Here is an 11,088-nt window from a genome sequence, read left to right as displayed (position 1 = left end):
ATTCTAAATGTGATTGTTTCAATATAGTGTAATAAGACATTCCTGTCTCTAGACAAAAAAGAAAAATGTCGACATCTTTGGTTAAACAATATAAAAAATTTTTAAAAATCACTACAAACTAAAAGCAAATATTGTTCTCTGAATATCAATGTGTCTGCTCTGGCATGTTGTTAAAGAGGTTTTCCAACAAGCTTGTCAACTGTTTCCGGTTGTGCCAAGGAATACTGTAAAATGTAGGTTTTGACTACAAGGGTACTTTCACACTGCGCTTTGCCCCATGTTCAGTGGTCCCAGCGGGGCAATATGCGTCAACGGGGCCTACTCCATATGAGTGTCCTACTCCAGTAGGCATATATGCACAACAGAACACACGTTGACTAGGGGGCAAATAAGAGTTTTGTGGGGAGTTCAGATGTAAGCCCCGACGGCACCACCGGAATGTGGGGATGAACGCAATGTGAAAGGGGCCTAATACTGCAGCTCAAGATGAGATCTGTATTACCTGTTAGTGTCTACATGATAAATTAAACAATATTTGTAGATACAATTAAATGAAAATACAGTCCATCCTAGATCACTAGCTTTTAAAATATTTCTATAAATGAAGAAACTGAAGGTGTTGCCTCCCTTAAAGAGGTTGTCCACTACTTTAGCATTGATAACCTATGCTTAGGATAGATCATCAATGTCTGATCGATCAGGGTCCAACACCTGGCAGCCCCACCGATCAGCGCATTGTGGAGCTAGCAGTCTTCTGATAATGGCCGAGGCTTGTACAACACATTTGCCTCCTATTCAAATCAATAGAAGATGATCAGCTCCCGTGAGTACGGCGGGCGGCCACTGATAACAGCTGATCGCTGGGTGTGCCGGACCAGATATTGATAACCTATCCTAAAGGCCCCGTCACACTAAGCGACTCACCAGCGATCCCGACACCGATATGAAGGTGTCAGGATCGCTAGTAAGTCGCTATGTGATCGCTGGTGAGCTGTCACACAGACAGCTTCACCAGCGATCAGCACAGCGATGCAGAGCGCCCGGCATTGCTGGCTATCGCTGTAGAAAATAGTATCAAAATAAAAAATATAGTTATTCTCACCTTCCGACGTCCCGTTCAGCCATCCTGCCTCTCTCCACGCTCCGGTCCCAGTGATCCTTTGCACGAATGACCGTGAGATGTCACGGTCTCGAGGGATAACAAAGTCTCGCGGTCATTCATGCAAAGGATCACTGGGACCGGAGCGTGGAGAGAGGCAGGATGGCTGAACGGGACATCGGAAGGTGAGAATTACTATATTTTTTTTTATTATTTTTTTACACCTGATCGCTGGTCTCCCGCTGTCACACACAGCGATGCGTGCTGGCCAGCTGGAGACCAGCGACCAAAGAAATGTCCAGAGGTTTCTTGCAGCGATCAGCGATACCAGCAGGGGGGCCGCTCGCTGATCGCTGTCACACACAGCGATCTCGCTGGTGAGATCGCTGTTACATCACAAAAGTTGTGACTCAGCAGCGATCTCGCTACCGAGATTGCTTAGTGAGACGGGGCCTTTAGGATAGATCATCAATGCAAAAATAGTGGACAACCTCTTCAAGATCAAAACACTGCAGCCCTTAGTGCACTCAGTGTATGGCTTAAAGTATTTTAAATACATTTTTCCAAACACCAAGGATCTGTAAATCTTCTTACTGTGCTGGCAATCCTGTCAGTTATATACTGTCTAATCATCTCTCATATCAAAATGGCTTCAAATACAAATTAGACTAGGAACATGCAATTTCCTCCTTGGTGTCATCAAAAACATTCTTAGTGAATATGTATGAGTTGTATAAATGACCAATTCATAAGTGTTAAAAGACAAGCCATCCCTGAGATATTCCGGAGGTCCCTGCTAGGGAGCTGGTGCGGAGCAATTAAAAAGCCCATTACATGAAAATTAGAAATGTTATTGCTTTACAGGAGCTCTGTTCTCCTAGGATGAAATGGCACTCGGTTTGTCCTTCATGGCTCAAAATGAATTGATAAAGTTTAGATAAGCATTCAGAAATCCAGTGGGATCCTCAAGCTGAGGGTAGTGACTGATGTGGTCATCCAGCACAGTAAAAGTTGACTTGGGAATAAGTTTCCTATAAGGCAAAAGACAAGAAAATAACTTTTTTTTTTACTACCGTATTTAATGCTTCATAAGGGTACAATCACATGAATGTATTTTCGTGCAAAGTGTTGTCCATTTAAAATGGAAAGTACCCAGCCAATGTTGGCTAATATGCTACTGGTCACACCGTGCATTCATACACCATACTAGTACCTGTATTTAGCACACAGCTCGTTTATTAATCTTTATTTATCGGCCCCAACATCACATCCATATTGCCTCCATAACAGCTCTTGGTTCCTCCACTAGACTAGGTCAGACTGTCAATCATACGCCAGTTTACCCCACTGGGATTTTTTTCTGCCCAGAAACCTGATCTCCAGCCAGTTGGTTTCTGCACAAACTTTGTCAAACTCACCATTGGGTTGAATGTTTGTGATGCCAAAATGGATTACAAATGTAAAATCCCTGAATAAGTGTTGGCATTAAACAGTTACTACATGGATAGTGCTTCTACCTAATAAAATGTCTCTATTCTTATTTACCCCCTTATGTTCTCTATACAACAGCACGTTGATTTAGGTTTCTTAGCTTTGGCCTGTGTTATACACCAATGGTATAGAATGGAAGTGTAATTAATAGCGAAAAAGGTTACACTTACTTGTATTTATCCAAGAATTCAGGATGGGGATTGACTGGATCCAACGGTCCATAAATTAAATGCACTGTTGGTATAAAATGCAAATGATAACATAACAGTTTAGGATTTGGTAAGTAACTGCTCTCCTAACATCACACAATGACCATATGCTACTGTGTTTCTGAAATCAGCACAGGCGATCTCCAGAACAACGTCCCCAATGTACATTACATTTTGCCACCTGCAGAGTTCAATTATCTGAATTTGAATCGTGGAAGGGAGGGGGACAGGCAATTTGCACACTAAAACGCATTGATATATATTATGCTTGTCTGAAAGGAGACTAATGAGCAGTATTTAGCAAATTAAAGGATGGTAACTTGCTAACCCCAGTGCATGGGGAGGAAGTTATTACCTGTAATTGAATAAAGATGGAAAATAAAGCCCATTTATCAGTCAGTCTGCCTGTTTTCTACCATAATTCATTTAAAAAAAAAAAAAAAAAAGGCAGCAATGCAATATTTATCAAGAATTACGCCAACAAAGTAATTTGTTCCGCTATGCTGTTGCCATAGAATCATAGAATCATAGAATCGTAGAGTTGGAAGGGACATCCTGGGCCATCTGGTCCAACCCCCTGCTCAAAGCAGGATTCGCTAAATCATCCCAGTCAGATGTCTGTCCAGCCTCTGTTTGAAGACTTCCATTGAAGGAGAACTCACCACTTCTCGTGGCAGCCTGTTCCACTCATTGATCACTCTAACTGTCAAAAAGTTTTTTCTAATATCTAATCTGTGTCTCCTCCCATTCAGTTTCATCCCATTGCTTCTAGTCTTTCCTTGTGCAAATGAGAATAAAGTTGATCCTTCTACAATGTGACAGCCCTTTAGATATTTGTAGACAGCTATTAAGTCTCCTCTCAGTCTTCTCTTTTGCAAACTAAATATTCCCAAATCCTGCAACCTTTCCTCATAAGACAGGGTTTGCAGACCGGTCACCATTCTGGTCGCTCTTTTCTGAACTTGCTCCACTTTGTTGATGTCTTTTTTAAAATGTGGTGCCCAAAACTGGACACAATATTCCAGATGAGGTCTGACCAAAGAGGAGTAGAGGGAAATAATGACGTGATCTAGACTGTATGCTTCTGTTAATACATCCTAGAATTGCATTTGCCTTTTTTGCTGCTGCATCACACTGTTGACTCATATTCAGTCTGTGATCTATTAGTATACCCAAGTCTTTTTCACATGTGCTGTCACTTAGCCCTATTCCTCCCATTCTATATATGCTTTTTCCATTTTTATTGCCCAGATGTAGTACTTTGCATTTCTCCCTGTTAAAAACCATTCTGTTTGTTGCTGCCCACTTCTCCAGTTTATTTAAATCTTTTTGAATCCTCTCTCTCTCTTCTCTATTAGCTATCCCTCCTAGCTTTGTGTCATCAGCAAATGTAATCAGTTTACCCTCAATTCCTTCATCTAAATCGTTGATAAAGATGTTGAACAATACAGGGCCCAGGACAGAGCCCTGTGGTACCCCACTTGAGACATTCTTCCAACTGGATGTGCAGCCATTTACGACCACTCTTTGGGTCCGATCACTAAGCCAGTTATGAATCCACCTAACAGTTGCCTTGTCCATTCCATACTTAATCATTTTTTCAATAAGGATTGTATGAGAGACTTTGTCAAATGCTTTGCTGAAGTCAAGATATACTATATCTACAGCATTTCCTTGATCCACCCAATCAGTGATACCATCATAGAAGGAAATTAAGTTAGTCTGACATGACTTATTAGTTACAAACCCATGCTGACTCTGTTTAATCACTTCATTCTTATCCAGGTATTGACATACATGTTGTTTAATAATTTGTTCAAAGATCTTTCCTGGTATAGAAGTCAGACTCACCGGCCTATAGTTACCTGGGTCCACCTTCTTCCCCTTTTTGAAGATAGGAACAACATTTGCTCTTCTCCAGTCTTCTGGCACTTCTCCTGTTCTCCAAGAATTTTCAAAGATTATAGAGAGGGGTTCAAAAATTTCTTCTGCTATCTCCTTCAGTACTCTGGGGTGTAATTCATCTGGACCTGGAGACTTGAATTCATTTAGGCTAGCTAAGTGTTTCCTCACTATCTTTCTGTTTATAGATATCCTGGATACTTCTATTCCCTTTATAGGACAGTGAATAACAGTTGATGTTACATTTCCTTTCTGAGAGAAAACAGATGCAAAATAGGAATTTAAAAGTTCAGCCTTCTCAACATCCTGTCTTACCATTTCATCATTTTCATCCTGTAAAAATCCTATAGCATCTTTGACTTTTCTTTTACTTTTGACATATCCCCAAAATCCTTTATTATTGCTTTTGACATCTCTTGCAAGCCTCAATTCATTTTCAGCTTTAGCTAATCTGATTTGTGCCCTGCAGGTTCTGCAGACAGCATTATATTCTTCTTTAGATATGCCTCCCTCTTTCCATTTTACAAACATTTTTTTCTTCCTTTTTAGCATGTGCTTAAGTTCTGTGTTCATCCATCCTGGTTTCCTTAACTGCTTCCTATTCTTCCCTCTTTTCGGAATTGTTAACAACTGTGCTTTGAGAATTTCATTTTTCAAGATTTCCCATCCTTCCTGGACATTTTTGTCTTTAAGGATATCCAGCCATTGGATCCCTCCAATTCTCTTTCTGAATCCCTTAAAATCTGCCTTTCTGAAATCTAACCTTGACGTCTGAGTCTTCACTGGTCTTCCGCCTCTAGTTATCCAAAATTCTAAAATAGTATGGTCGCTACCTCCTAGGGTCCCAGCCACTTTTACCTCCTCAACCATTTCCTCCCTGTTTATAAGGATTAGATCCAAGGTAGCAGTTCCCCTTGTTTTCTCCCTTAGCTTTTGGAAGATAAAGTTGTCAGCAAGAGAGGATAAGAATTTCCTTGACCTGTTAGTTTTGCCTGAGAGAGATTCCCAACAAATGTCTGGATAGTTGAAATCTCCCATGACAACTATGTCATATTTTTTGGAGAACTTGGCCATTTGATGCATAAAGAGTTCATCCATAGCTTCAGCTTGCACAGGCGGCCTGTAGTAAATGCCTACAATGGTGTCCTTTCCATTGTTCTGTCCTTGTATTCTTACCTAAACAGTTTCCACAGAACTCCCAGTCTCTGAAGCTTCAATCTCTGTGCAGATATACGCGTTTCTAACATACAATGCGACACCCCCTCCTCGTTTATCAAGTCTGTTTCTTGCAAATAAGTTGTATCCTTCTAGTCTTGTATTCCAATCATGTGTATTGTCCCACCAAGTTTCAGTGATTCCAATGACATCATATTTCTTTTCCTGTGTTAGTAGTTCCAATTCTCCTTGTTTGTTGCCCATGCTTTGTGCATTAGTATAGAAACATTTTAGTTTGTGATTGGTTTCTTTTTCCCCAATATTTTTATTAATTAGATTCTTTCATCTTTGTTCTTCCTTTCCACTTCTAATAGCAGAGTTCTCAATAGCATTTGTCAGGTGTATGGCTTTTTCTGGTCTTTTGCTTCCCTTCCCATGTTGTTCTAGTTTAAAGCTCTCCTTACAAGTGTAGCAAGGCGACTTCCAAATACATGCTTACCAGTCTTCGTAAGGTGCACCCCATCTCTAGCAAGTAGTCCATCGTATAAGTAGTTCACTCCGTGATCCAGAAATCCAAATCGTTGCTGACGGCACCATCGACGTAGCCAGTTGTTCACCTGCAGAATCTTATTCCACCTCCTTGTTCCATGGCCATCCACTGGGAGGATGGAAGAGAAGACCACCTGCGCTCCCAGTTCTTTCACTTTCTTGCCTAAGTCTTCAAAGTCTCTGCAGATGGTTTCCAGGTCGTTTCTTGCGGTGTCATTTGTCCCCACATGTAGTAGCAGGAATGGGTAGTCATCTGTAGGTCTGAAGAGTCCTGATATCCTGTCAGACACATCTTTAATTTTTGCACCTGGAAGACAACACATTTCTCTTGAAGTAATATCCGGTCTGCAGATAGCGGCCTCAGTTCCTCTCAACAGGGAATCCCCCATGACCACCACTCTCCGTTTCTTCTTCACAACATTTTTCTTTCTCCATCCAGGAGGACTCTGAAGGCGTACAAGGTTGCTGCTTGTTGGCAAAGTCTTATCCTGATGTATTTCTTCATTGTTTTCCTGCGTGAGAGCCTGGTACTGGTTTCTGAGCAGTATGGGTGCTGACTGCCTCCTGATCCTCCTGCTTCTCTGGGTCACATGTCTCCATTCCTCTGTTTCTTCAGGTGCACTTCGAATTTCTTCTCTTTCTGTAACATGAAGAGATAATTCTGCTCTGTCCAAGAACTCTTCACCTTCCTTAATGATCTTCAACGTAGCTAACCTCTCTTCGAGATTTTGCAACTTTTCCTCCAACAGGGACACAAGCTTGCATTTGTGGCATGTGAAGTTTGGCTTTTCCACTGGTAAGTCTGTGAACATGTAGCAAGAAATGCAGCTCACCAAATGGCTCCTGGCCTCTTCCATCTTGAGATTTCTTAAAAACGATGAAAGATGAGCCCAAATTCCCAGAAGGCACTGGGAATATGCAAATGATCTCCTCAAGACTCTTCCCCTGGTTTTCCGATTTCCTCTTTTCAGCTGCAACGGCCAAAACCCAGTGATCGTTGAGCTCGCGGAGACTCTTCACTTATCCCAGAAGGCACTGGGAATATGCAAATGATCTCCTCAAGACTCTTCCCCTGGTTTTCCGATTTCCTCTTTTCAGCTGCAACGGCCAAAACCCAGTGATCGTTGAGCTCGCGGAGACTCTTCACTTATCCCAGAAGGCACTGGGAATATGCAAATGATCTCCTCAAGACTCTTCCCCTGGTTTTCCGATTTCCTCTTTTCAGCTGCAACGGCCAAAACCCAGTGATCGTTGAGCTCGCGGAGACTCTTCACTTATCCCAGAAGGCACTGGGAATATGCAAATGATCTCCTCAAGACTCTTCCCCTGGTTTTCCGATTTCCTCTTTTCAGCAGCAACGGCCAAAACCCAGTGATCGTTGAGCTCGCGGAGACTCTTCACTTATCCCAGAAGGCACTGGGAATATGCAAATGATCTCCTCAAGACTCTTCCCCTGGTTTTCCGATTTCCTCTTTTCAGCTGCAACGGCCAAAACCCAGTGATCGTTGAGCTCGCGGAGACTCTTCACTTATCCCAGAAGGCACTGGGAATATGCAAATGATCTCCTCAAGACTCTTCCCCTGGTTTTCCGATTTCCTCTTTTCAGCTGCAACGGCCAAAACCCAGTGATCGTTGAGCTCGCGGAGACTCTTCACTTATCCCAGAAGGCACTGGGAATATGCAAATGATCTCCTCAAGACTCTTCCCCTGGTTTTCCGATTTCCTCTTTTCAGCTGCAACGGCCAAAACCCAGTGATCGTTGAGCTCGCGGAGACTCTTCACTTATCCCAGAAGGCACTGGGAATATGCAAATGATCTCCTCAAGACTCTTCCCCATAACTCCCATTTGGCTGTTTTTTGTAGACTCGCCTCTGGTGGCCGAAACTTAGAAGCTGTTTTTCCTATCTCAGTTATGAAAGGCAGAGATGGGAATAACCCTTTAATAGATAAAAGCTTTAAAAAAAAAAAAAGCAGGAATGGCTTAAGTCCTATTATGTGCGGTTAGATGGCAAAGATTCTCTAAAATGTGTCTTTTATACATATGCAACTAGCTTTGCAAGTGCACTTGTGGGCGTATTGGTGTACGTGCAGTCCTTGATTCCTGTTCGCTTCTCCCAGCCTGTGCCATCCTCAGTTTCCTCAATTAATAGTGAAGAAAGAGGAAATGCTACATAACGTCATCTTTGCTCTTCACTGCCAATCAAGAAGTGAAGGTCGGCCCTAAGAAATGCAGCGAATTGCAAGTGCACTTTGTAAAGCTAATTTGCATATAAATAAAATAATTTTGATGCAAGATATAATGGCGAAACAGGTATCCCTGTAATTATTTTACATTAATCAATCCTGCGGTATCCCTGCCTGCTTCAGATAAATGTTACAGACAGATTCCCTTTAACACAAAACCCTCTCTAATTTATAATTAGAGATTTTAATTAGAGAGCTGTATAGAAATCATAGATACTCTATATTCTTAGCTATCGTAATATTCTACTTTATTTTGCAGTTTAAATGGATTGTGAGAAATTCTATTAGATTTTGGAATATACTTAATCATCTTTATATGTTCTACAATGATTATTGTTTCTAGGTTCAAGAATACATGTACCGTATTTTGCGGTTTAAAAGACGCACCCCAAATTTTGAGGAGAAAAATAGGGAAAAAACCTTTAATAAAATGGTGGCGCTCCTTACAATCCAGGCGTCTTATTGCTTACCGGGGGTGGTGGCTGCAGTGAAGCGGGGTCCCAGGGTCGCTGCTGGCGGAGGCAGGAGTGGGGTGATGCTGCGGACCCCAGACTGGGAGAAAGGGGTGTTCGGTGTTGTAGGCCGCAGTGGAGCAAGGTTGCAGCTGGAGGAGGCAAGAGTGGCACTGCGGGTGTTCGGTGGTGCGAGGGCTCCGCCGACATTTTGTGAAAGCCCAGAGCCCCCGCACTGTTTACTATGTGGTGGACTCCAGGAAAATGGCTGCCGGGGCAACACATGTGCAGATTGAGAGCTTGGCGCTGAGATCTCATCTCCAGAGATCTTGGTGCCAAGATCTCCATCTGCGCCTGTGTCGCATCCGCGGCCATTTTCCTGGAGACATCGCGTAGAGGAAGGCACGAATGGAGATCTCTGCTTTCCACCATCTGTGCCTGCGCTGACTGAGAAGGCGGACCCTGGAAGAAGAATGGCGGCCGCCACCACTCGCTGCAGGACCACTGCAACACCCCCAAGCTCCGGGCTCGCAGCATTGACCCCTCGGTAAGAACAGTGTTCGGTTTATAAGATGCACCCCCGTTTTTCCCCTAACTTTAGGGATCATAAAAGTGTGTCTTATAATCCGAAAAATACAGTACTTTTGTTTAATAAAAAAAAACAAACAACTACTACTCACATGGAACTGATGTATTGATCAAAGCTCCCACCCAGCGTTCTCTGTGCTTTTTGCGTTGGTTTATATACTGTAAAATACTAAACCAATATTAAGATTATAACACATTTTATTGTATATTTAGGACATGCCCTAAATGAAACAAATGCTGAAATTATTTAGCAGTTTAATTTGAACTAACTTATATTCAACTCTATAATAAAAAAAATAAAAAACTGCAAGGCACTCAGGAAACAATAAGTTCGTGGATGTTGCACAAGTAGGGTATCCGGCCCGTCATACAGAATAATAATAAACTTGGCACTCAAATTAGTGAAAAAAAGATTCCATTTTATTGGCATCCAATTAAAGTGTTACTCTAAATGTTTTCGGCCCAACATCAGCCCTTCATCAGAGAGTTTCTTAAAGGTTGCTGGATGCTCGGTTGAAAGGCTCAATAGCGCTTTTAGTATGGCGACATGCGCCGCTTTGAGATTGCGCTGGGACCACCATCAGAAATTCTCTGATGAAGGCCTGATGTTGGGCTGAAAACGTTTAGAGTAACACTATCTTTTTTTCACTAATTTGAGTGCCAAGTTTATTATTATTCTATATTATATATTTTATATTCAACTCTGGTAGGTGAAGCCCTCAGATACCAGATACTGGCACAACAGACAGTAACCCTGCTTTCTGGACTTGCAGAAAAATCACTAGATTCTTCTGGAAGGTCTACTTGATATGAATAAAAGTTACATATGTACAGCAAGTTATAAGCATTTCATGTTGGGTGACTAGCTTTAGTACAGTGATAAGATATTCATTGCCCTATGAAAACCAAAGTTTATTTATTATGCTTTACCTGTCTACTACTAGATTGCCATCATTAGTCCTCAGAGAAGTCCACATATCCCAATATTCAGACTCTGAAGGCTTAGTATAAGGACCAAATACTTCACCGATACTACCAATACAAAGTAAATAAATCCTGATTACAAAAGTATCACATAACATAGGCTACCCTTCTGTAATCACAATTACTGCATTATAAATTGTTATTTTGTGAACTACATTCCTGCTGTAAGAAATACATTTCAAGAGAATACGCCAACCAAGGGGATGTTCTAAAGGAGATAGTAAGGCTATGCCAAGGGGACATGATTGGAGATAGGAATTCTTCACACCTCAGACCTCTTTCTGGTAACAGATACCATAGAACAAATGGAGTAGCCCTAAACCACAGAGGATAGGATAAAAAAAGAAAATTTTAGGCTATGTGCACACGGTGCGGATCCGCAGTGTTTCTGGCCCTATAGCGCTATATAAAAATA

General features: G+C 41.8%; 1 protein-coding gene across 1 annotated transcript in view; it reads right to left on the bottom strand.

Moving 5' to 3' along the window:
• Positions 1–1,936: 1,936 nt before the first annotated feature.
• The window catches only part of MEST (mesoderm specific transcript), a 47,815-nt gene continuing 38,663 nt past the window's right edge, over positions 1,937–11,088 (bottom strand). Inside the window, exons 9-12 of the mRNA XM_073580978.1 lie at positions 10,620–10,721; positions 9,782–9,858; positions 2,761–2,824; positions 1,937–2,130 (exon numbers count right to left, since the gene is read on the bottom strand). Of these exons, the coding sequence (XP_073437079.1) occupies positions 2,013–2,130; positions 2,761–2,824; positions 9,782–9,858; positions 10,620–10,721 (361 nt within the window). The 3' untranslated portion in view covers positions 1,937–2,012. The remainder of the gene's footprint in view (positions 2,131–2,760; positions 2,825–9,781; positions 9,859–10,619; positions 10,722–11,088) is intronic.

Source organism: Dendrobates tinctorius, unplaced genomic scaffold (genome assembly GCF_039654945.1).
Source record: "Dendrobates tinctorius isolate UK_male_01 unplaced genomic scaffold, ASM3965494v1 ptg000066l, whole genome shotgun sequence".
In the NCBI taxonomy this organism is placed as follows: domain Eukaryota; kingdom Metazoa; phylum Chordata; class Amphibia; order Anura; family Dendrobatidae; genus Dendrobates; species Dendrobates tinctorius.
This window is presented reverse-complemented; position numbering and strand designations above follow the sequence as displayed.